A 24,689-nucleotide genomic window follows, 5' to 3' on the forward strand; every position below is an offset into this window, starting at 1 on the left:
ACACAACCAACCATGGCCACCACCGACGGAGGAGTTGAGCTGCCAACGCAACAGCCCGAACAAGTCGAGCAAGCGAACCAAATCGATCAAGTCGAAGAATCTGCACCAGCAGAGACGACAACCAACGATGAAGATAATGAAATTGACGACTTATTTGATGACGACGATGAAATAGTGCCTGAACTGATATCGGGCGACCACCACGACTTCACCAAAGCATACAACCGGCAGCGAAAGCTCAACGATACAAACATACCAGACGATCACAAGCCCAAGTCGAACCCACAGAAGCCTTCAGCCAACACAAATGCCTCCATCGATGATCAAGTCGCATCGCTATCAAAGCATGCCGGCAAGATTCGCCTCACGGGGAACATGACGGGCGCGTCGGGGGGCAATGCAAGGAACAAGGACAAGGCAGACCGCGCGACAACTGAACAAGTGTTGGACCGAAGGACTCAGATGATCCTGCTCCAGCTCATAAACCGCGGCGCAATCTCAGAGATTCACGGTGTCATCTCCACAGGCAAGGAAGCCAACGTCTACCATGCCATGGTAGAAGCTACGGATGATGATGCCGAATCTATCCACCGCGCCGTCAAGGTATACAAAACGTCCATCCTCGTCTTCAAGGATCGCGCCAAGTACGTCGAAGGCGAGTTCCGCTTCAGACAGGGATACAACAAGAGCAACAACCGTGCCATGGTACGCATGTGGGCAGACAAGGAGCGCAGGAATCTGGCCAGAATACACGATGCAGGTATCCCGTCACCAATGGCTCATGCGCTGCGCAACCACGTTCTTGTCATGGGCTTTGTGGGCGACCGCAAGGGCAAGGCCGCGCCTCGTCTAAAGGATGTGCGCTTCGAGGGTCTTACAGCAGAGGAAGAAGACGCGAAATGGACCAGTCTCTATCTCGAGATGCTGGCCTACATGCGCATAATGTACCAGACATGTCGCCTCGTCCATGCCGACTTGAGCGAATACAACGTCCTGTACCACCAAGGCAAGCAATGGATCATCGATGTCTCGCAAGCCGTCGAACACGACCATCCCCGCTCTCTTGAGTTTCTGCGTATGGACATCAAGAACGTATCCGATTTCTTCCGCTCACGCAATGTTGAAACGCTTAGTGAGCGCAAGGCTTATGCCTACATCACAAGTGAATCAGGTGCCAAGACTGTTCAAGAGCAGTCACAGATGGAAGACAGCATCCGCAGCTTGTTGAACAAGAAGCCGTTGACCGAGGAGGAAAGGAAGAAGGAAGAGGAAGACGACGATGTCTTCCGCAACCAATACATCCCACAAACACTCGAACAAGTCTACGATATTGAACGCGATGCTGAGCTTGTCAATGCCGGTGCTGGCTCCGATCTTCCATACCAAGCCCTCCTTGCTGACAAGGTCGTTAACAACGAATCTGAAGCCGAGGATTCAGACGATGGCTCGGATGATGGTAGCTCGTCTGAGGTTGATCAAAGTATCTTCGACAAGGGCCCAAGTCGTGGGAAGAAACACGTGGATCACGACGAGAAGGTCGCACACAAGAAAGCCGTTAAGGAAGAGAAGCGTGAGAAGAGGAAGGAGAAGATGCCGAAACACATGAAGAAGAAGCTGACCAGTCAAGGTGGTGGCCGTAAGAAGTGAGCTTGGATGTCAACCGACCTTTGAGTCTTTCAGCGATTGCAGGGAACACCTACAGCGCGCAAGTATACGCGCTTGCTCGCATGCGATTGTGGGAGAAGCATGAAGAGAAGCCCAGCCAAACTCAGGTTACCGCAGTATTGTGGTTGTCATTCAGAAAGCTTCGAGTCCTTTCTTTCCAAGTCGTATCTTGGATTACAAACTACCGTAGAGGTGCACACTACGGTGTGTCCTATAAGCCTCTGAGCTTGGCTCAGAAAGAGAGCTTCGTTGTAGCACACCTGTGTAGACCACAAGTACTGGGGCTTTGCTCCGGTATAGTAGATAGATGCGATTGCCGCTTCTGAAGTGGTAGAATCAAAAATTGTTCCGCCATTTGGCGAAGTGTCTTGTTTAAATTCATAGCATGTTCTTTCTCCACGCTCTCGTGCCCAGCTTCTCAATCTCTGGTACTTCGACCGGCCCTCTGACCTCCTCATCTTCCAGTGCTTCCACGACTGCCTCACCCACCAAATCCGCTTTCAAAGGCTTGATGCCTCCTGCTCCCATTAGCCACGTCAACCGTCCTCCGACTGCACTGTTTATCATGGCTGCTACGCCACCCGCTGCCGCAATGGGGAGAGTGAATGTGCGGCTGCTGTCGTACATGAAAGGCGCGCGAATGAAGATGGATCGCATGGTAGGGAAGGTGGAGGCGATGAGAGACTCGGCCTCGCGTTTCGTCGTGATATAGCGTGCTGGGAGGACGGGTGTGCCTGCTGCAGCGGAGATGTAGAGGTAGGTCGGAACTTTGCGTGTGGAGGCTTCTTTGGCTAGGGATACGGCTGTTTGAGCAACATGATTAGTCGTACGTACTGACAAAGGACTTTGAAAGAATGCAACATACCAGTGTCGCGATTCATAATTTCGTATGTGAGTTGTCCATCACTCTCCTGCGGCTGCAACTTCTCCCCTTCCTTCCGCGTCAGCGGGTTTTGGGTTCCAGCCTTGGTCTTGCTAAATGCCCGTTGCAGACCCTTGATGGGACTCTCCCGTCCGCTGACAACGCCTTTGTAATCTGCTTCCAGTAATATGCCCATGCTATGTATCACCGCATCTGCGCCTTCGAGGTGTTTGGTATACGACTCAGGGTCGAGGATGTCGCCTTTTTGCCATGAAACCTTGTCTGACCAGTCCGGTGGTGTTTGTGAGGAAGAGACGGAGGACCAATGTGGAGTGCCTGAACGCCTAGGATCTTGTCAGCAGAGGCTCAAGATAGTTTGAAAGAGGGATGCAATAGACGTACGAGATTGAGGTGACGCTCCAGCCCCTATGCGCTGCGGCTCTACATATTCGGCTACCTGTGTGCCATGTTAGCTAGCTGATATGCTGGCGTGGAGCTGTCACTCCAATTATCTAGTAGTCTTTCTGGGTTACATACCCAAGAAGCCATTGCCACCGCATACTACGAGTTTCTTCTTTGCAGCCTGGGCTGTTGTCGAGGCCATTGTTGTGCTATATGATGGTTGGTGGGTGAGCAATTGGAGTCAGACAATTGTTTGGTAGGAAAGTGATGGGAAGCTCCGAATGTTGATGTCACTCCACCGCCTAAGATCGAGCAGGGATGCGCGGAGATGCGGTAGACTTCCGCGTCTTGCATACAGGGCCACTTCATATTCAAACATGTACTGTCAATGAGATATATCTGTGTATCAGACAACGTGAACCAGTTAAAGGTATCATGGCGTTGTAATGCGCGTCGCGCTCAAAATTCTACCTATCAGAAGAAAGTCGATGTCGTCATGATGCTTTATATTAGTGTCGAGTAACCGTCTTCAAAGGGCCTGATGCCATTCGATATTGTGTCTGCTGTATTGCATCGTACCTCTATCCAGACAACAGCAAGCTCCGCCAATCGAACCATGCAGGCAATCCGGAACCTTTTCAAGAACGACCTCGTTCTGGTCGGCACAAACCTCACCGTAGTAGCCGGCGTTGCGACTTATCTAGGTATCACGCCATCTTTCATGTTTCCTTCTATCATGCAATCGTCATCTTTCGATTCTAACATCTGGATGCTACAGGCTCTCGGGTGGAGAAGAAACTGGACCGCATGGAAGAGGAACAGGAGGCGCGCATGGACGAGATTGAAGGAACACTACGCGGTCACATCGGCTTGATTGAAGACTCGTTGGACAGGATTGAAGGCAAGCCTAATGCTGGGAAGCAAGACAAATTGTACAACGAGAGGACAAGAGACGCGAAGGGAGGTGGTACCGGACAGAGCAAATAAGGTGGAGCCTGGGGCTGACAAGGATCAGCTGCTAGCTTCCGTTCCTGCATACCAGCGCGAGTTGTAGTTTGACCTTTGACAAAATACACGACACCACCACTTGCACGAATCACTTTGCACATTCTCTTTGTGCATAGTATAACATTGCGCCTGTTGGCAATACATTCACGCGACTGCGCCAAAATGCCTGCGCCAGCCTCCAATAAGCGCGTCAAGGCAAGTCGACCGCTTTGATATAGCTGTACGCGCATACTGATGATGGGCAGAACAAGCGCATCAGCCGGAACCTCAGTAAGACATGACGCTGCTCATGTGCCTATATATATATATATACATATACTCATTTACGCAGTAATCGGTTCCGAAGCCTGGCAGTTGCCCCCAGTAGGCCACCCCGACCGCCCCAAGGGCGTGCCAGACGACCACACCAAGCGCTGGACCGTATACGTGCGAGTACCCGACGGCGATCCCGATATCAGAGCATGGCTCAACAAAGTCTCGTTCAAGATTTTCAACACATACGAAAACCCGCTGCGCATGGTCGAGAAGCCGCCGTTTGAGGTGACCGAGACAGGATGGGGAGGCTTCAACATCGATATAAGACTGCACTTCCAGCCCATCTCAGGCGAGAAGGCGCAATACCGACAGCACTTCTTGCAGCTGGAAAAGTATGGTGACGACAAAATGCAAGCTGAGCAGGAACGGTCAGGTTGCGTGCGCTCCGAATTCCTCGAAGTTGTGCAGTTCAACGAGCCCACCGAAGCCCTCTTCGACGCCCTCACATCGGAAGACCAGTGGAACTACCTCATACCTGCCGGTAAGGGCGGCTCGAAGAAGGCATCGCTGGGCGCAAACGGAAGACTTAGGCGCGGCCTGCCCAATGGCGAGCGGAGCGCTCAGCTGCCAGAGAAGGGAGGCGATGAAGTTCCCTTCAGTCAGGAACAAGAGCAGGCACTACAAGATTTCTTAAAGCAAAAGATGGAGGATGTAGAGAAGCAGTTGGACAAAGAGGCCAAGAAGAAGGAAGAGGTAGAGGCTAAGCTCAAAGCATTACGCAGTGAGCTGGGGCACGAGGCTGCTCAGCAGGCAGCGCAGCAGGCTAGTGGAGACAGGAGCCGGCGCAGGTGAGGATATGTGGCACAAGCTCACGATGTTGATATCATGAGCCATGAATACCATGGATGCTACATCTCAGTTGGCATTGAACAACTGACGTGGTACAAGGGAGCGTGTTCGATAACTGCACTCATGCGCAACGACATACGCCTGTGAGCTGCAAACAAGATCATGGGTGGCGTCCTTCAGTCACCCTTCTCGGGCGAAAACGCCGTGCGGCTCCGAACAAAACTCGAGTTGCCGGACAATGACCAAGAAGAATCTGGAACAGCTATCTGTTGGTCCAAGTCAGGTCATAATTCGGGCATAAATGCATAGATGAGAGTCAAATCCCGAGCTTCAGGCTTTGTGTCGGCTTACCACCTGTACGGTACGTTGAAGCGACCATGGAGTCACGACTTTGTATAGTTCGTAATACGATCATAAGCAAGTCTCTTTCTCCGAAGAGATACGAGTACGAAAAAAATAATTCTAGACTTGGACCTTTTCCGATTGGTACCCTGTGGCATGACAGATGGATGTGCTGTGTCATATGTATGAGTGTATTGGGTATCGTATCTCTGCTCGTGTCGTCCGTAACCCATCCAAGTAATTCTCGATATTTCCAAAGTCGTGAACGCCCTCAAATGCCAAATGTGCCTTCCATAGCCAAAACACCTTCAATGCAAACACACCCTCGCTTATAGTCCCTCACATGTCGGCTTCTACTTCCATATCTTTCGGCTCCTTGGGCTCTTGCGATTCGTGGAACTGGATAGCGTCGTCGATATAGCTTAGCACGGCGCCCAGACTGTCCTCGTCCTGGACATCCAGCTTGAGAAAAGAGACCATGCTAAACCCATCAATAAGCTCGGCAACAGCCTTGTTCAGCTTGTGGAAAGATGATCCGCTCATCAGGCTCTCGGTCGACGCTGGGTCTCTGTATTTCCTCTCTTCCTCGGGTGTTGTCTTCTTGCGCGCCGGATCATCCTCGATCAAATCTGCATCGACATCAACGAATCGTTTGAGGTCGCGCTTCGCTATTTGTCCCTTCACCAGGTCCATCTTGCTCAGAATGTTGATGTGCGGCATTTCCAGCATCATCATGGCGCTCATGGCGGAGAGTGTGCCAGAGAAGAACTTGGGTCGGTCGACGACAAAGGTCGCTTCGAGGAGGTAGGCAGCGCACATGCGTATGTTAAGTGAACCCGTCATGAGGTGCTTCACCAGGTTTGGTAATATCGGTACGTGGGTGTACAACTCGATCTGGCCTGGCATGTCGAACACGATGAGGTACTCCTCAGTAACCTCCTCAAGCGGGTCCGTCAGCCAATCGAGGTTCTCCATGAGGAACTCAAAGCAGTATATCAGGCCGCCGTTGGGCCCCAAGCTCATCTCTTCCATGACATCTTCCAGGCTGATCAGATCCTTGATATCTAGATCGGGCTCGAATGCGAATTCTTCGGCGGCGGGATCCAGGTTCACGTAGAAACATGGACGTTTGCTGTTCTGGAGGTGCTGGATGAGGGCTGTACAAAAGGTCGACTTGCCAGCGCCTTAAAGGTACGTCAATGTATGTCTCGCGAATAATTCGTATAAGGACATTTCTCACCTGCTGGCCCCTATTCTTGTTAGTCTGCGATGATAGCGGTGAAAGAGCGATTAACATACCATAACCAGGGTTCCATATTTAGACATGTTCGCGGATGGTTTCTCAGATGATGCGGCGCGTCATTCGGCTACACAAATTCAGTGAAGGGTTCTGCCCGAGGCGGTGAGATGGGGGGGGAGTCCGTGGGATGTGGGGAGGCCGTTTGATTGGTTTGACTGGGCTGATAGGGCCTAACAACCGTGGAGGTACCTGGGTTTGAATAGCGTGATTTTAGCTTTTTTCGAAGGGTTCGGCAATTTGAGAGACGCCAAATCTGCGACGTGCATAAATCATCCACTCCCCCAAGTCGACCCCTCCTTTCCTCACCAACTCATTCTTCCGTCTATAAGAACGCCGTCGAAAGTCGTAAACTACTTCTCTTCGAAATCAACCGCCAAAATGACTGTCCCCAACGGAAACGGCAAGGTATGTCTAATGTACCCCTCCAGGATGAATTGCATCATTTTAACACAAAATCCAGAGCACCTTCCTCTTCACCTCAGAGTCGGTTGGCGAGGGTCATCCGGTGAGTTATGACTGTACGAAATACATGTGAGACATACACTGACTTCGCATCTCCACAACTGTAGGATAAGATCTGGTTCGTATCTTATTCTCTTTCTCCAATTGCTTTGGGAATCGTCTTACTTTTGAGCGATAAGACACGTATACGTTCGGCGTAATGTGATGGACGGCGTTCCCCACTTCCTGAAACTGCGACTTTCTCCACCGCCGAACACGGACGCTGACTGTAACCCAGCGATCAAGTCTCGGACGCCATCCTCGATGCCTGCCTCAAGGAGGACCCCCTCTCCAAGGTCGCTTGCGAGACCGCAGCCAAGACCGGTATGATCATGGTCTTCGGTGAGATTACCACCAAGGCCCACCTCGACTACCAGAAAATCATTCGTGGTGCCATCAAAGACATCGGTTACGACTCCTCCGAGAAGGGCTTCGACTACAAGACATGCAACGTCCTCGTTGCTATTGAGCAGCAATCGCCCGACATTGCTCAGGGTCTCCACTACGAGGAGGCACTCGAGAAGCTCGGTGCTGGTGACCAGGGTATCATGTTCGGATATGCCACCGACGAGACTCCCGAGCTCCTTCCTCTGACCGTCCTCCTCTCCCACAAGCTGAACTCGGCCATGACCAAGGCCCGCAAGGATGGTACTCTGCCATGGCTGCGACCCGACACCAAGACTCAGGTCACTGTCGAGTACGCCCACGATGGCGGTGCCGTCGTCCCTCTCCGTGTTGACACCGTCGTTGTCTCTGCCCAGCACAGCGAGGACATCACTACCGAGAAGCTCCGTGAGGAGATCAAGGAGAAGATCATTAAGCAGGTCATCCCCGAGAAGATGCTTGATGACAAGACCGTCTACCACGTAGGTTCTTCACAAACACAATTCGACTGTATACTGACAGATACCAGATTCAACCTTCCGGTCTTTTCATCATCGGTGGTCCCCAGGGTGACGCAGGTCTTACTGGACGTAAGATCATCGTTGACACCTACGGTGGTTGGGGTGCCCACGGTGGTGGTGCTTTCTCCGGAAAGGACTACTCCAAGGTCGACCGTTCCGCTGCCTACCTTGCGCGCTGGATCGCCAAGTCGCTCGTGAACGCCAAGCTGGCCCGCCGCGCACTCGTGCAGCTGTCATACGCCATCGGTGTCGCCGAGCCCCTCTCTCTCTTCGTTGAGACATACGGTACCTCCGACAAGTCCTCGGACGAGCTCGTCGAGATTGTCAAGAACAACTTCGACCTCCGCCCCGGTGTCATTGTCAAGGAGCTTAACCTCATCAACCCCATCTACTTCCAGACCGCTAAGAACGGTCACTTCACCAACCAGGAATTCACCTGGGAGAAGCCCAAGGAGCTCAAGTTCTAATTTTAATGCCTTTTGCATACAGTGCGCATGAATCAACTTCATCGCACATCAAGATTTAACGACGACATGGATCGCGAATGAGAAAGATTTGCATATCTTTGGGAGGCGGGTAAAGAGCCTTTTCAACAAGTGTTTCAACGGCGTCCAAGGGCATTTTTATACCCCATGATACCAGCCCGTTCTGTATCTTCCAAAAGTTTCATTTGCAGATTTCCTTTTCATATAGAGACGGCCTAGGGCAGGCTGTAGATACAAAGAGCTTCAACAATGGGGCCGCAGTACGTTGTCAACACGTACGTGAGATTTTTCGTGCGACAAGCGCGAATTGGTGGTGGCTGGGGTCGGCAGGGCAATGGAGAAATCAATCAAGAACCAGTTCGACTGCGCTGGAGGATCAAACCTTCAGCACAGTCAAGAGCGCTTCATCGACGCAACAATGTCTTTGTTCCAACTGCCGTGATGCGGGATTATGCGCTACATGATAACACTGGGTCCGGGACAAGGACAATGCATCATGACGCGACTTTGGTGCGTGAATTCGTAATACCTGGCTATCCTTTTCCGCATATCGTCGGTATAAAACCAGACCCCAAGATGAGCCGTTTCGGACTGCTATCGAAAGCGAGAGTCCTATGTTATCTTGCCAAGTAGGCATGTGACCTTGCGACTCATGATCCACTCCGACAATCGGCCTATCCGCAGCAGACATCGCGTCGAGGACGGGACCCGAGACATGCTGTAGGAAGAGTAGTAAATATATTTATACATACAAGAAAGTAATGGAAAACATCTAAATATTGGTGTTCTGATTTGATGCCCAATAGTGAAAGAGTAGAAATGCGCTTGTCGTGGCTTTATCCAAAGCCGGTATCCCGTCCATCCAACTCCTATAACCTATGCTCATGCTATGCGTAATGTCGTCTGTGCGTTCTAATGCCAAAAGTGATAAATGACGATGACCGTTCAATCGTCCAACCATGTCTCTTCTTCCCCTCTAGTTTCAAGGTATGTCGACCTAGCCGACTACACTTCCACTGCCTACGCTACCACCAAGGTCCCAGTAATTCCTTTGTGAGTTGCTACTCCTCTTGCTCTTCTTGGTGCTTTGACTAGCGCAGCTTGAGCTACTCCTCAGCTTTGTCTTGTCCTTCAAGCCACTGGCTGGAGGTGTGTAGTAAGTAGCGAAGCGACGTGACTCCCTCGAGTGAGGGGCGGACGACGTGGGGAGTCTACTATCTGACGTCGTCCGATTTACCAAAGGGTGGTGTTGGCGGATAATGGCTGCTCGGCGGGCGGAGCTAAGATTGTTGTCGTTTGTAGCTGTAGAAGGGGCGCTAGCGGTACGGATGGGTTGGGTTGGGAGGACAGGTTGCGAAGAGGAGATGCTGGGTCGGCGCGACGAGAAGCGTTTCATGAGAAAGTTGAAGATCATCTTTACGTCAATTTCGCGTTCCCAGTACTCGCGCTCTCGGGCTAGGTCATCGGCGATGGTTGTGGTGGGAACGGAAGGGTTGTGGATGTGAGAGGAGGCCGTTGCTTCAGTATCGGTTTCGGTGGGCTCTTCTTCGATACCCCAAAGTGATGCTTCGCTGTAGGTGTTTGAGGTTTGCGCGGGGAAGGTAGGTGCGAATTGAGCAGAGGAAGGTGTTGTGGTAGGTTGTGAACTTGGTATCGAGGACAGGGGCTCAGATACGACTGTCGTGTTGGATATTACTGGCGTAAGACCCGCGTACTCTGGTGTTAATTGTGTTCGCTGGTATGTTGAGAAAGCTCCAGGATGCTCAGAAAGCTGATTGACTAGTGATCCCAGTTCCTGGGCTACTCTTTCGAGCAGCTTTGTCTGCCAGGTATCATCGGAAAAACGGGAGGCGTCGATGCCTGCGTCTTGTAGAGCCTTGTCTGCTGAGAACTCGATGGCGGGTGATCCTGGTGTGGGTGTTGCGGCCTCGTCAGGTAGAGCCTCTCCAAAGATGACCGAAAGAGTGTCTTCATCCAGGCCGATAAGATCCCTGATGACCCGTCGCGTGATCCGTTGCCAGAAGGAGAGATTCTCGGTGCCTTCCTCTGAAGAGTCGCTCGCATCTGACACGGATTGCGCAGTGTGTGGTTTTGTGCTCGTTGTCGCCTTTTGCGCATCAGCCCGACTCGCTCCATTGCTGACCATGCTCATTCGCCGCCTCCGCCTTGTCTCCTTCTCGATCTCTTCCAGCAATGCTTTGCTTTGCTCAAGTCGCCATCTCTCGATGCGCTGTCGCTTCTCCTGCTCTGTGTTGGTCTCCTCGTGGTCATCGAGGACGGAAAGGTGCCGCTGCACGCTGGAACGTCGTCTGGGTGCTCGTCGCCGCTGTCGCTCAAACTGCCACATGTGTTCCTGCATAGTTGCGTCCGGCTTGAACTCGCCCAATCCATCATGGGTCGGTAGTACAGTATCACCGCTTTCCTGCAGCCTGCTTTGTAGTCTGCTCAACGGCGCACCATATTCAGATGGCTCATGGAAGGCATGTAGCCCGTCGTCTAAGCTGTCTAGCTCCTCTTCTGTCCCAAGAAACGAGCCACCTTCTTCATCTTGTTCCGACTGCGCAGCAGTCTCGAGTGAGCCAAACTCGCTGAAGCGTGACAGGCCAGCTGTCCGTGGCGTTCGGTCGGTCGAGGTGGTATGTGTGCGAGTGGTAGCAGAAGGCGCACTCGGGGAGAAGAGGACCCATTCTTCTGACTGGTCCAAGGTTCGTACAGGCTGTAACAATGCCGTCGCGGGTTCGGTGGTGAGTTCTGGTGCGTTGTAGGAGACCTGTCGGCCAACCTGCGGTCGATGTTGCTGTATGGCCGCCATGGCGTAGTAGTCTAAGTTGGGCAGCGATGTAGGTTGTAGTAGTGGCGATGGAGGAGTCAGGTCCTCTTAGGCAAGGCGCGAGGACGTGGCACAGATGATATGTTGATAGGGTATGTTGCGAGGTGATAGTATGGTATAAACGCGTCGCGGTAGGGGCAGCGTGTTCCTTATCGTCTTGTTGGCTTCATGCCTCGTTGCGACGTTGACCACTACCCTAGCGGTGTGAGGGGGATGGCCTGCGGGCAGGTGTACCTATGATGTCCACACAGACGTCGCTAGGGACACGCTAAACGAAACAAGCCGTCTACTGCAGGCGGCGGATGATCAGTCGCAAGACCGGTAGCACAGGACGTGATTAGCCTTATCTAAAGGGGTTTGAAACACGCAGGAAACAGGAGATATGGGAAAGGCAGCAGAAATATAATCTAGCGAAGATGTGTCAGAGGCTGAATCTAGGCTGGGGCGCTGAGGTTTACATACACAATAGGGAGATGCAGGTGAAGGGACCATCCCCCATGCACGCCAGCTCGCAGCTTCCCTGATAAGATAGACTGCTTAGCCCCGCCGCATCAACCTCCCCCACCAATCGCCTACTACAGACGCTCTGAGTGATGATGAGATGAGCCAACAATGACTTATCTCGCGCCATAACACGTATGCCCTGACTCTGCGAAACCGAAGAAGGGCCTGAAACGTTTTCTAGCGACGGCAACTTACCAGCTAGAAAATGATGCGCGTCTGGGAAGTTCGTCAATGGTCACGCCATTACGCATAGCATGCGCTCATAGAGTCGCACCCCTTCACCCCTGCCTCTACAAGCCCGTCAGACTGCATGCGGCAAGGCGCAACCGCATGCTACTCTCATCACCAACAGACCCTCTGCGGCTCCGTATGCAGATGCAGCCGCCGAGCTGACTGTGGCCATGAATCCCGAAAAACCTTGTGAAGCATCGTCATGTACAAAACGTAGTCCGAAAATCCGAAAGTGTTGCGTCACAAACAGCTATTCCCCGAATCTTGCCCTCTCCGATCATCGCCCCGATTCGGCGAGTTGCTGCCCGCTTGACTTACCCAATAGAGGAGTCCAGGTGAATGTATACCAAGCACGGCAAGGAACAACTCTTTGCAGAGTTTGATATGGAGTCGAGTTGCCCCTTGAGTCACGACGGCTACGTCAGACTCAGTTTGTTTTGTGAGCAGCGCCACTGATGTGCGCAAAAGATCTGTAGGATGAATAAACATATGCGCATGCTGTGCTACTTAGGTATCTCCAAACGACGCTAACCAAGTATGGTACGGATACAAGAAAACGCCGTGCAGCTATACAGTGAGTGTCAACAAAACGTCGCTATCGATAATGTCATGTTCTCGTCAATCGCATCTTCAAGACGCCGAATCATACTCGGCACCGAAGATGCGCTTCGCGTCTTCCTCGTTCATCTCCTCACCTTCGCCGACATCAGTCCACCTCTTCGTGATGCGTGATTTCTCTCCGGGTCGTCCTTTGAGCACGCACTCACCGTTGCCTTGACAAATTTCTTGTCGCCCTAGGTTCTTGAAGCGGGGGCCTAGCGGTCCGTTAACGTAATGGTACTGGCCCAAAAAGCGGTATTGTCGAGGGTCGCTAAGTGGGTAAAACTTATCGCCCCAGTGGCCAGCAAAATAGAACCACGAGGTAGGTGCGCGCGGGTTAAGGTTGGATGCAACCAGTCGGTCAGATCGATAGTCGTACTTGTACGAGTACATGTTCATGACGGGATCCCAGAGAGGACCACGGTCAGTCACATCGTGCAGAATGCCACCGGGTAGGACGTATGGATGTACACCTGCTGTCGCGTACATGGCGTGGGTACCGGTGGCAGAGAAGCCGATGGGCTAGACATGTTAGTTTCGCATTATAGCGCTAGGACAATAGACTCACCCTCTGTCCACTCTTCTCTACAGCGTCCCATGTGTACGCTTCACCAAAGCTATGCTCACTGAAGAACACTGCCTTGGGCTCGCCATGCTGAAATCTGACCACTGTGTGTTCCCAGTCACCGACGTGGTTGCCGAAGCGGATGTTGAACACAGCATTTCCAAGGTTGTAGCTGTAGAAGAAGAACCAGAAAGCGTCAACCACACCATCACCCTTGTCTACTACAACCAACGGGACGGGCGCATCACTTCTACCACCAACAACCTTCTTGCCAGTGAAGCTGCGGCGACTGTAACGCAGCTCTGGTCTCCAATTCTTGTCATCGTTGTCATCAACAAGCTCATCGCCTTCATTTGTGTTCGAAGGGACTGGAAGCCCTGGGGCTGTGGGGTCTGGCCGGATACCGCCTCGGTCCCTAGTATCGCCATCACCTACATGCCACCAGCTAGACTTTTTGCCATCCTTGTCCTCTATAAGGTGTCCAGGAGGCCCGCTATGGTAATCGCCATCATTGTCTTCATCGTCGTCATTTCCATCACTTGGCGCATTGGGTATGTTGTAGTCCGCACCCAACCACGACGGACGGTCCTCGACATTGTCATCGCTCTGGAGATATACAAATCGTCCCCACTTGTTAAGGTCTCCAAGATTGCTGATGTTCGGGTGATCACTAGATGCTTGCAGAGGCGTATAATTCAGATGTGGTGTGGTGTGTATCAAGTGTTCTGCCATATCTCCTGGCCAGTACTCCTCTCCCGAGAAGAGATGAATGAGCGGCGCGTGGTCCAAAACATATTGCGGTATCTCGAGTGCCTCGTCCGGCGTATAATCAGCGGGGATGTTCCGCGCATCGTTCCAAAAGTCATTCAAGTTCAACTTGACTTTATCCCTGTCCTCCGTTGTCTTCTGGCTGTGGGCCTTGAATGTCTGCGTAGTCCATTGTGCCTTGTTCAGGTGCGACAGGCCACACATACCGAACCAACCACAAGCCTTCCGGTCTACCCAGGACCGTGACGATGCGACCCATTCCGCCTCGTCTGCGCGTTCGCTCGAGGGGGTCAAGCTTTCAAAAAGAACGTTTTGGTATAGTTGCGAGAACGAGAACAATCCAAAGAAGGTGCCCGCAGCGGCGATGGCGGGTTTCCTGCCCTTCATTTGAACGTCGCCCTCGTTCAACGAGTTGTCGAGGCCAGCGAGAGACGTGGAAGCTTCCGCAGCTGGCTTTGATGGGGAAGAATGCGCTATAGGAATGTCGATGGTAGGTAAGGTCTGGGTTTCAGAAGCGTCCTGCGCAGCGTTTGGTGATTCGGTTGGAGGATATATTGCTATCGGAGCGTACTCAGGTACATTTATTGAAGATATGGATGACGAAGGAAGCGATGACGGAAGGACCGCCTGAAGTGGGACCTGCCCTCCGCCATGTTGAAGGTATGGGACAATGGGCACTGACTGGTTAGCTTTCCATCCAAATCTCGAACAGGCAAGGCAGGGAACGTTTGGCGCGGAGTAGGAATGGCCTGAAGCCGATACTGCCGGATGGCTGACAAAAAGCTGTCAGGTGTGGCAGGTGTGGCTTCGAGATCTGGCAATCGACCATGCGACGCGATGCCGGTGATGGCAAGTGTAGGTAAGAAGCGGCATGATCGGCAGCATGGAGGCCATCGCAAGGTCCACAAACATGTGAATTGAGCTAATGGCATATGCAAAAGTGGGGAGGGCGCGGAGGTGACGGAAAGGTCATGATGACTTGAAGTGCTATAATCTGGCCGGACATGCGCGGAAGCACACTTACTGATGCGGATAGAAGGCCGTAGCCAGCCGATTTGGTACCAAAACGAGACTGGGAGGATTTGAAGCGTTCGATGTGAGCTTACGCACAATGCAACAATAGAAGAGGATGCGCGATGGAAGCTTGAATTGAGGTGGCGCGTATCTTTGGTGTTTGATGCATGTCTGATAGCTGCCGGCTGGGCGCACGTCGTCACCACTAGTCAGAGATGCAGCGGGGACCTCGGCAGCCATGCGGCTCGCAACTTGGCTTCCAGGCACGGGCTGCTGCACACCCATTATCCACACTATGGGGAGGGGTTGAACGGTCTTAGCTGTGGCTTGTTGCATGCTTCTGCCACTCTGTGACGGATTTGGATTGTGGAAGTCCCCAGACAAGGGCTAGATGGGAAGCATGGGGACGAGGTCTGTTTAGCAACGCCCTTGTCGGTTGATCGCGCTATAGAAAAAAGAAGCATGGTAGGCTGAGCGCAATGATATTCATCTTACCACCATCTTACTGGCAAAAGAGAACTCGCAAGAGCCAAAAAAAATAGAACTGTCTCCCCACCATGAGTCGAACAAGGGACCTTCTGATGACAGCAGATATTACAGTCAGACGCTCTGAACCAACTGAGCTACGGGGAGAGTGTTTCGTAACGAAACCGTACTTGGTTTGGATGGAAGAACGATCAGATACGCCGTTGATAATCTCGAGCATCTTGGGCGAACTGCGTCGTGCTGAGGCTAGTTTTCACGCAAATTCGCCATCAATCCGTACACTTTCGTCAAGCAGCCCCACCACTGCTAACCTTGCAATCCTTCAAGCTTGCGCCAACGCACGACGAAGCCGCTAACCATGGCCAGACCCGAAGAGGATGAATGGGAGTACGAGTACGACGACAATGAGACAGAAGATTTTTATATCCCGCTCGACTTGTCCAATGTCCCCTCTGCGCAAATTCCCATGGTCTCGCAGGGTAGACCGGGTCACCCAACTTTACTCAAGAGCAGATTGCGTGCGCTGAATGCAGCGCGAGGTCAACCAGCCGAATTCGCTGCCAACAACAACAACAACGATGTGCAGGAGACGGCTACCATGGGAGAAGTCCAAGTCGTCGGCCTTCACACACCCAATCCACTGATTATGTATAACGGCCAGTTACTAAGTTGCCATTGGACGTCGACCATCGGAACCGACATGTTTTTCGTGAAGCCAGATGCGAACGCTTCGACTCAATCACAGGTCCTGCGGTCTCTGCCATCAGTCGACTTGTTGGCCCTGGGATCCGCAAAGCTGGTAGCAAAGGTTGGACGTCTGCGACCACGCGATGATCTTGTCGACAACGCTGGCGATGCAGGACAGGCAGCTGAGGTCACGCATACTCCAGGCGATAACCAGAACGCTGCGAGGAATATCCCGACCCATGCGAACACCCAGACTGCTACAGGTAACCAGGGCGCATCCGCGTCCTCGAGCTTTCTCGCCAGGCTGAATGAAGCCAAAGCAAAGAGAGGAGAGAAGTCGCGCTTGGCAATCGCGAAAACGTCAGAAGGCTCGCATCTGGTGGCGGAGAAGGCAGTGATAGGCTCTGCTGGCGCAGATTCTAACACGTCGAAAACACATGATGACTCGCCTATGGGTGGCACATGAGGTGCATAGGAAAGCAGAGGCCAAAAGAAGTAGGACCGCTGTATGCTCCTTTGTACGAACGAGTAGTGGCGCAACCTTGAACATGGACAGGAGTATGAAAATTCGAGGCCCGATGACTGCAGATGTTTCGACACGATATGCAGAGCATGGTAGGACAGAGCGTTACGACAGAGTATCTGCAACGAAGTTGCGCCACCATGTATGGCACGAGCCTTCCACGCCATCACCAGTGCGCCTACCACATAGTAAAACGTTTGGAGGTATCTTTGTTCCAGATCGCACATGGCAATTCCTTCTGACGCGGGCTCTATGCACTCGATCGTCTCTTACCTTAACCTATGATATTTTACTTGACTTCCCTTATCTCTTACTTTCTGCACATAATCCACCTCTACCTATTCCCGATGCAGCGATTACCAGGCAAGCTCAGTATCCGCATAACTCCAGAGCAGCCTGTAAACACTCCCGACACTCTCTCCTTACATTGGCTGTTTGGCAAAACCGGTGGATACGTGACCCGCCTCAAGGAGGATTACCGGCAAGATACCCCGAATGAATTGTTCACATCTGCGAAAGCTGAGGCACGAATCATAAGAGAGGTTGCGGATTGGCTGCAGTCGCAAGAATGTGATGAATTCTGGACGCCCAAAGCACGGCAGCCTCGTCGAGTGAGCTACCTGTGTAATCGGCCTGCTTCAGTCCTGACATGCATAGGCGCTTCCTACTGCTACCCAGCTACTCCAACAGTTAGAAAACTACGAATTCCTGTCAGCTACCTCTTCAAGCAAGACGACTGCTTTTGAAACCCTCGTCTGTGTCATTGCTTTGCAATTACTAGCAGCTTCCTATACTCACCTACCCCCTTCGAGCGCAAATCATATTCCTTTGTCCCAGCAGCGCAAGGGGACGAGATTCATTACAGCTCTACGATATCATTCTCATTACCGCTTCTCTCCAGCCGCGGGTCATCAGGCCCGCCCACCTTCCGAAACGGATTCATGGCCCGATCTTTACGCTGGGCCATCGAACGAAGAGAAGTTAGCACATCATGTCAGTCAGAAACGCAAATCACGCAAGCAAAGCAGCGATTGTGTTCTACAATTCGCGGCAAGCGGGTGGACAGACGGGCCGCCAGCCATTGTCGTAGGCGAGGACTCACGAAGCTCCTTATCAAGAGAGTGCTCTAGCTCATCGTCGGAGCCTGGATTCTTCTCACGACTCATATGTCAGGCAGCAGTGCCAAAGAACTATCGTCGTAAGCACAACACCATGTTTCTGAACCGAGCCCGAATTTCTTCGAAGAAAAAGAGGCAAAAGCAGTTGCGCTTTGAACACACGCATGAGAATCGCTATGAGTGTCAAGACATCAGTTCTCAGCCAGTTCAACGTATACCCTCAGTACATCGTCTCCGGCATACCCAGTCGGCTCCGCGAATCGAATTCGAGACGGAAGAGGCGACCCCTGTCGAAAGTCCACAAGACGGAAAACGTCACGGCTCAGACCCGTCCATAGGAAGCCCACTCAACTACTCTTTTGAAATACCTGAAATACATCGTACATCTATTACACCAAATGCAAGTTGGTGTCCAGGGTCTTCTGAGGAAGGTATGATGAGGGCTTGCGGACGAGGCGACCTTATCGCTCCTCAAAAATATTTCGACGATATACCAGACACGCCAGAATTTGAACGCCACCAGCAATCTCAATGGAAGATACCCCTTTGGCGACACAGATACACTGGCCCCGTATCGCCGCCCTCTACTGTCGCATCCTCCCAGTCAGCCGTGTCGAGTCTGATCACATCGGCTGTTGACTACTTCACAGAAGTATACACTGACAAGCACATCACCCATCAGACTGACAACTGTGAATTCGCTGCAGAAGAACACAGCGACGCTGGTCCAGGACTTGAAGATGACCCAAGGCTGCGAAAGATGCTGGGTGGTATCGTGACCACGCCCTGCGAGGATGAATCAAGTGATAGTGACATGGAGAGAAACAAGAAAAGGAAGGGCATCAAAGAATCAGAGGTCACGGTTTGCGAGCTTGCAGAACGTTTCCGAGGCAAAACAGGAGACGGGATCGACCATTCAATGGCCAAAGTCATTTGGTGATACTACATATATGTTACAGAAGAACTGATGGTATGCACGAAGCTGGCTTATCTAGACACCCTGCTCCTACGCGAGACTACCTAGGAAGCTTTGCTTCAGCAGCAGTTCTGTACATCCTGTAAATATAAGTCGACCGTAATCCCAGGACAGGATTGTCAAAATCATTCTCCCTCTTCTCGTGTAGCTTGAAACCAACTTTCTCCAAGACATTCTGACTAGATGCCAGCTCGGTATCGGTATGTGCCTCTGCATAGTCGTATCTCGGCGCAAGCCTGTTCCTGATGATCCTGTCATCGCCTTCTGTATGCTCATCCTTTGTACTTTCATTGTGTGCGGCTCGTCCGAGGACTTCTGGCATGTAATTTGCCAAGTCGCGTCCCGAGTAATGCTCAAAGAACAATGGCATAAATGCGCGCAACGCTTCGGTGGCATACCCATGGCCCCAGTATGAGGCATTGAACATGTAGCCGATCTCTGGGGCCCGGACTGCTCCGACCAGTCCGATGACATCGGGGCCTTCGTGTGGCGCTAGGAGGACGATTGCGAAGTTCCAGTTCCCTTCAACCTGGTGGCACTGCCGATGGTTAGTACATGTATAATTGTAATTGATGGGACGATATGCTTACACCTTGTATCCATGCTTTCGCACCCTCAAGATCATCCGAAGGGAGAATAGAAGTATGCATCATAACCTCCGGATGCTTCCGCATCAACAATATGTCCTCTGCATCTTCGAGGCGCAACGGTCGCAACAGCAGCCGTTCGGTCCTCGCAAACAAATTCGGGTCAACCACCACCATCGTCTCCAGCGTGTGGAATGAGGATTGAAATTCGAGCCATTGTTAGTCGTGTGTTGTGCGCTGATTAAGACTCACATCGTGTCGTGTCGTGTGTCATCAAGCTGGAGCAAGGCCTGAGCTGTACCTCGCAGGAGAACAAACACGCTTAACCCTTCTCAGACACCGACAGCTCCCGTTCCACGACCACAGCTGTTCAAACACACCGCATCCACAACGTCACAACCAATCAAGATGCCGTCCTGAACTTAATTTACATCATTTCCAAAGCTTCCTCGTCATTTCCGGTCAGACCCAGGCTTTACCATGTCGAAGTCAATACTTTCCGCTTCCGCGAAGGGAGCCACCTTTCTCATCCTACTGCAGGTGGCTTCTCGGGCGCTGACGTTTGCCGTCAATCAGGTTCTGTTGAGGTTCCTATCACCAGAGTTATTGGGCGTTTCAGCTCAACTTGAGCTCTTTTCCATCTCCGTGTTGTATTTTGCGCGCGAGAGTCTGCGTGTGGCTTTACAACGGCAGGCACAAGGAACGCAGGCAGTCGTCAACCTTTCATATTTGGCTGTCCTGTTCGGCACGCCTCTGGCGTATCTTCTCGCGCTACTATGGCTGCGATCCGATACGCCGCATGTTCCGTACTTTGTGGAAGCGTTGCTTGTGTATTGTCTGGCCACGTTCTTGGAATTGCTCAGCGAGCCGGCATTTTCGGCTGTACAGCAGAAGCTGCTCTACAAGGTTCGAGCATCGGCTGAGAGCTCTGCTACTTTGCTGCGCTGCATCGGTACATGTGGCTCAGCGATCTTGGCTAGTCGAGCTGGTCTAGACATCGGAGTCTTGCCATTCGCTATCGGACAGTTGGCGTACGCCTTGGCTTTGCTCATCGTGTATTCGTACAAAACGTGGCCTGTTGCGAAGAATGATGGCTTTTCGCTGTTCCCGGAAAGAGTTCCATCAACTCAGGAGAGTCCGACTTTGATAAACTACTTCTCGGCTCCTCTTTTGCGACTGACTGCGTCTCTTAGTCTGCAATCGGCTCTGAAGTACGTTCTCACCCAGGGGGACTCTCTTCTTATAACAACATTGGCATCTCTCGCGGATCAAGGCGCCTATGCGCTTGCCTCGAACTATGGAGGCTTGATCGCACGCATGCTTTTCCAGCCCATCGAAGAAAGTAGCAGGAACATGTTTGCAAAACTATGCGCCAATGTAGGATCGTCGCCTGGAACAGAGAAGAAAGATCCGAAGAAGTCAAATGAACAAAAGGACAACCTTGCGCAAGCTTCTAGAGTCTTGTGTACCATACTTCGTCTTTATGGAATCATCTCCTTGTTTGCAGTCACACTGGGACCTGAACTGGCTCCGGTGCTCCTTTCCATCGTCGCAGGGCAAAAGTGGTCTGCGACCTCGGCTTCAAAGGTGCTGTCAACGTACTGCTACTACATACCTTTCCTCGCTATCAACGGAGTGACTGAGGCTTTTGTAGCCGCGGTGGCCACCAACAAAGAGCTATATGCACAGTCCGTTTCCATGGGCATCTTCTTCGCACTCTTCGCAGGCAGTGCATGGTTCTTTATTGGGAAGCTTGAGATGGGAGGCAATGGCGTGGTGCTTGCAAATACAGTCAACATGGGTCTGCGTATCGTCTGGAATACTTGGTTCATCAGGAGGTTCTTTTGGAGCAACGGCTCCGAGTTCAATGTACTCGAGACGCTGCCTTCCCTTACCGCGGTGGCACCCGCTGCCATCATACCTACATTGATGCGAACAAAACCTGCAATCGGATTTGTTGGAAGGTTCGGCGTCCTTGGAGACCTAATTAGTATGGGTGCAGTGGCCGGTATCTACGTTCTGCATGTTCTTTTCTTCGAGCGGCAGTTTCTTGTTGACTGCTATGGTATGCTTCAGCCGTCGCGTTCTGCTCAGCAATCGAAGAAACCGGATTGAACGAACATGCTAAGAGTCGAGTGCTTTGTAGGGCTCATAAAAGGGCAACACTCGCTTTTAGTTTGAATGATACCTACTATAGGCTTTCAGCCCTTCCCAGCTAGCCGTACGCCCTTCTGCCATGCACAACAGGTAGTCAATCTCATCTCCTCCGTGTTGTATCTGTACTTTCAGTTGTGATTGGTTCAATCAGGTTTGTTGCTGACAACAGCCTTTTTGACGTTCGCTCGATATCTACCAAGCTTCCCTTCCCCAAAGCTGACCGCGATTTGCGAATCATCATAGCAACGATACCTTCCACCACGCTACTTAGCGACTACAGAGCAGGACCGATCTCGCGATCTATTCCTTCACAGACACTTCCGCCTTCGTCACGGCCGCGGGCGTTGAAGGTTCCTTCCCAGGTTCATGGTCATCACCTTGTATGATTGGTCGGGCTGCTAGTGCCGAAGTTTTCCTTCGTGCAAGCAGTGGGACACCCCGCTACGTCACCACGAACACAGGAAGTTCACCCCAGAAAACACTGCGCATCACCGGACACTGTCGCTACAACCTCTCAAGTAATCTGGGGGTAATAGAAACTACGTTCCGAAACCTGGGGGTAATCAATATCACTCTTGCATAAAGCGGGAACACCAAAAACGCCGCTACGAGTTTCCTGGGGGTAAGAGAAACTAAGCCTCGAACTGGAACCCATCAATCACGCCATCGAAATTCTACGGCTCGCACCGTCTCTTCCGCTTACTTCTTGGCTGACATCTGGAGCACCAATAGCAAATCTGGGGAACCTGCGCTACCAAAATGGTCACGACAGACGAGTCAAGACACCTCCATGGGTTGGTTGACATGGGCAGTAATGGCATCCGCTTCTCAATCACCGAACTGACGCCAGGGACACAAAGAATTTTGCCGACTGTGTATCTGGATCGGGCAGCTATTTCATTATATGACGCTCAATACGAAAATGGCCAAGTCGTGCCGATTCCAGAAGCTACGATCAAGCAAGTGGTCAAGTCCCTGTTGCGTTTCAAAGCGACGTGTGAAGACTTCGGCGTACCCGAGAAGCAGATTCGCATTGTAGCTACGGAAGCTACCAGAAAAGCTAGCAATTCTGAGGACTTTCAAAATACGATCAAGGATGCTACTGGCTGGACCGTTCAACTTCTGTCGAAAGAGATGGAAGGCCGGGTCGGAGCGTTCGGTGTAGCAAGCTCATATCATAGGCCAACAGGGCTCATGATGGACCTAGGTGGAGGCTCTACGCAGATCAACTGGATGTCTAGTCGGGTCGGTTACGATGAAATTGAAATGTGCGAGAAAGGAAGTGCAAGCCTTCCGTACGGTGCTGCTGCTCTTACGAAGAGGCTTGAAGAAGCAGGCTCTCCCGACAGCGATGCTTTCAAGACGTTCGAAAGTCAAGTTCTCATGGACCTCAAAGCTGCAGTTCGAGACATAAAGATACCACAGCATCTGCTTGATCGTTCACATTCACCCGAAGGCCTTTCACTCTATCTGTCTGGCGGTGGCTTTCGTGGCTGGGGCTTCGTACTCATGTCGGAGCATGCAATCCAACCATATCCCATACCTATCATTAACGGGTTCCGTACCACCAAGGATGCATTCCTTGATACTCAGGCTATACAAGCTGCCGTTCAAAAAGAGGATACTCCTGAAATCTTCCGTGTATCGGCTCGCAGAGCAAGTCAGGTTCCAGCAGTAGCTTTCCTGGTGAATTGCTTGTCTAAAGCACTACCGAGTATCAGGGACGTATACTTCTGTCAAGGAGGTGTAAGAGAAGGCATGTATTTCGCCGAGATGAACCCAGCAAACTGGTCGGACTGGCCCTTAGTGGCTGCCACAAGATCGCATGCCAAGCCGTCGAGCCATGAGTTTGTGGAAGTTTTGCAAAGAGCCAGTATGTCTATGCCAACAGCGTCGCACCAAGAATTGTTCAGCATCGGTATGACGAGAGCATTCGCCTATACTATGTTTGCACACATGGCTCAAGTCAAGGATCTGCGAGCTGGATCTGCGCTTCGAAGCACTACCACCGGATTGTTTTCCGCCGCACATGGTTTGAGTCACGAAGACCGCGCGATACTTGCCATCTTCCTCTGCGAGCGCTATGGCGGTTACAGTTCAATAAGTCCTACGGAGCAGGACTTCTACCGCCGAATGCTGCAACTCGTGCCAGGACACTTGCAATGGTGGTGCATGTATACTGGTCGCGTTGCTGCAGTTTTGGCCAGCATATATCCTGCGGGTGTGGTTCGGGAGAAGAGAGTGGAACTGACTTCCCAATGGACGACGACAAAGAAAGGAAACGAGAAGTTGTGTGTAGACTTCAAGTTTAGTAAGGAACCGGATGAACTTGACGAAGGGCTCAATGCAGCACTGAGAAAGGTGGAAAAGGCGGGAAAGAAGAAGAGCTGGATAGGAGGACGCGGATACAAAGTGGTTTTGACGATCAATGGCAAGGAATACAGTGAGGATGATTAAGGGGCAGTCTTTGTGCTTTCGGCTCTCCGACAGAGTCGTGGTGGCATAGTCTAGATTCTAGACTCGCACGAGAATAGAACCTTAATTGTTCAGCACAGTGGCGAAGATCGTGAAATCCAGGCCTTTGTAATCGCGGGTGGTACAGCAGCTGACATGGGGAAGCATCGTGACACGGTGGGCGGTGTATAATGACGGCTTCACTGGTCGTGCAATGGCCATGGCTCGGAAGCGACGGGGCATCGTGACCTGCGGCGGGCTGGATGACTCCCCGCCTCATTACCGATCAGCAGCAAATATGGTGCAATGGATCCTGTAATGGCCGGATGGGGACCACGTGCAGCACGCAATCCAGTACCAAGGGGCCACGTACAGTCATGGAAACCGTTTGGAGACTCTGCCAAGGATCGTGAGTTCTGCAGGACGCGTAGTGGGGAGTATGGTATTGAGACACTACTGCAACAGCTGCAGCTCATGCAGGCAAGGCTAGGCTTTCTCGGCATCACTGGGGAAAACTCTGATGCGGCTTTTTTGCAGGTCATGTTCTTTTGAGTACTGAAGCACCGGCTTGGGGGCCCCGTTCTAATTACGTGAAGTCTGGGTGGTACGGTGCAG

The 24,689-nt window shown here is 51.9% G+C and overlaps 10 protein-coding genes across 10 annotated transcripts; 5 read left to right on the forward strand and 5 right to left on the reverse strand.

Moving 5' to 3' along the window:
- Positions 1 to 12: 12 nt before the first annotated feature.
- Positions 13 to 1,647, forward strand: GT037_001643 (serine threonine-protein kinase rio1; the record flags this gene model as incomplete). The annotated part of the gene is made up of 1 exon (XM_038926690.1): positions 13 to 1,647. One exon carries the CDS (start codon positions 13 to 15, stop codon positions 1,645 to 1,647), a length of 1,635 nt encoding a protein of 544 aa, XP_038789982.1.
- Positions 1,648 to 2,043: 396 nt separating this feature from the next.
- On the reverse strand, positions 2,044 to 3,131 carry GT037_001644 (uncharacterized protein; the record flags this gene model as incomplete). The annotated part of the gene is made up of 4 exons (XM_038926691.1): positions 2,044 to 2,468; positions 2,531 to 2,871; positions 2,930 to 2,984; positions 3,065 to 3,131. 4 exons carry the CDS (start codon positions 3,129 to 3,131, stop codon positions 2,044 to 2,046), a joined length of 888 nt encoding a protein of 295 aa, XP_038789983.1.
- A 414-nt stretch (positions 3,132 to 3,545) lies between these two features.
- On the forward strand, positions 3,546 to 5,044 carry GT037_001645 (yeats-domain-containing protein; the record flags this gene model as incomplete). The annotated part of the gene is made up of 5 exons (XM_038926692.1): positions 3,546 to 3,633; positions 3,708 to 3,861; positions 4,054 to 4,126; positions 4,183 to 4,207; positions 4,269 to 5,044. 5 exons carry the CDS (start codon positions 3,546 to 3,548, stop codon positions 5,042 to 5,044), a joined length of 1,116 nt encoding a protein of 371 aa, XP_038789984.1.
- Positions 5,045 to 5,722: 678 nt separating this feature from the next.
- Positions 5,723 to 6,709, reverse strand: GT037_001646 (transcription factor fet5; the record flags this gene model as incomplete). Its single annotated transcript, XM_038926693.1, has 3 exons — positions 5,723 to 6,567; positions 6,624 to 6,633; positions 6,683 to 6,709. The coding sequence occupies 3 exons, from the start codon at positions 6,707 to 6,709 to the stop codon at positions 5,723 to 5,725; spliced, it is 882 nt and encodes a 293-aa protein (XP_038789985.1).
- Positions 6,710 to 7,061: 352 nt separating this feature from the next.
- On the forward strand, positions 7,062 to 8,556 carry GT037_001647 (methionine adenosyltransferase; the record flags this gene model as incomplete). The annotated part of the gene is made up of 5 exons (XM_038926694.1): positions 7,062 to 7,088; positions 7,144 to 7,188; positions 7,253 to 7,263; positions 7,423 to 8,050; positions 8,098 to 8,556. The coding sequence occupies 5 exons, from the start codon at positions 7,062 to 7,064 to the stop codon at positions 8,554 to 8,556; spliced, it is 1,170 nt and encodes a 389-aa protein (XP_038789986.1).
- A 1,015-nt stretch (positions 8,557 to 9,571) lies between these two features.
- GT037_001648 (uncharacterized protein) lies at positions 9,572 to 11,386 on the reverse strand (the record flags this gene model as incomplete). The annotated part of the gene is made up of 1 exon (XM_038926695.1): positions 9,572 to 11,386. One exon carries the CDS (start codon positions 11,384 to 11,386, stop codon positions 9,572 to 9,574), a length of 1,815 nt encoding a protein of 604 aa, XP_038789987.1.
- Positions 11,387 to 12,769: 1,383 nt separating this feature from the next.
- On the reverse strand, positions 12,770 to 15,371 carry GT037_001649 (uncharacterized protein; the record flags this gene model as incomplete). Its single annotated transcript, XM_038926696.1, has 3 exons — positions 12,770 to 13,261; positions 13,308 to 14,749; positions 15,179 to 15,371. 3 exons carry the CDS (start codon positions 15,369 to 15,371, stop codon positions 12,770 to 12,772), a joined length of 2,127 nt encoding a protein of 708 aa, XP_038789988.1.
- A 568-nt stretch (positions 15,372 to 15,939) lies between these two features.
- GT037_001650 (uncharacterized protein) lies at positions 15,940 to 18,840 on the forward strand (the record flags this gene model as incomplete). Its single annotated transcript, XM_038926697.1, has 3 exons — positions 15,940 to 16,522; positions 17,146 to 17,393; positions 17,440 to 18,840. Coding segments are annotated over 3 exons (2,232 nt in total), but the record flags the coding sequence as incomplete, so codon positions are not given.
- Positions 18,841 to 18,916: 76 nt separating this feature from the next.
- Positions 18,917 to 19,640, reverse strand: GT037_001651 (acyl-n-acyltransferase; the record flags this gene model as incomplete). Its single annotated transcript, XM_038926698.1, has 2 exons — positions 18,917 to 19,414; positions 19,467 to 19,640. The coding sequence occupies 2 exons, from the start codon at positions 19,638 to 19,640 to the stop codon at positions 18,917 to 18,919; spliced, it is 672 nt and encodes a 223-aa protein (XP_038789990.1).
- A 363-nt stretch (positions 19,641 to 20,003) lies between these two features.
- Positions 20,004 to 24,077, forward strand: GT037_001652 (rft-1-domain-containing protein; the record flags this gene model as incomplete). The annotated part of the gene is made up of 3 exons (XM_038926699.1): positions 20,004 to 21,528; positions 21,935 to 22,149; positions 22,353 to 24,077. Coding segments are annotated over 3 exons (3,465 nt in total), but the record flags the coding sequence as incomplete, so codon positions are not given.
- Between the last annotated feature and the right edge of the window lie 612 nt (positions 24,078 to 24,689).

Source organism: Alternaria burnsii, assembly GCF_013036055.1.
Source record: "Alternaria burnsii strain CBS107.38 chromosome Unknown 750, whole genome shotgun sequence".
NCBI lineage: Eukaryota > Fungi > Ascomycota > Dothideomycetes > Pleosporales > Pleosporaceae > Alternaria > Alternaria burnsii.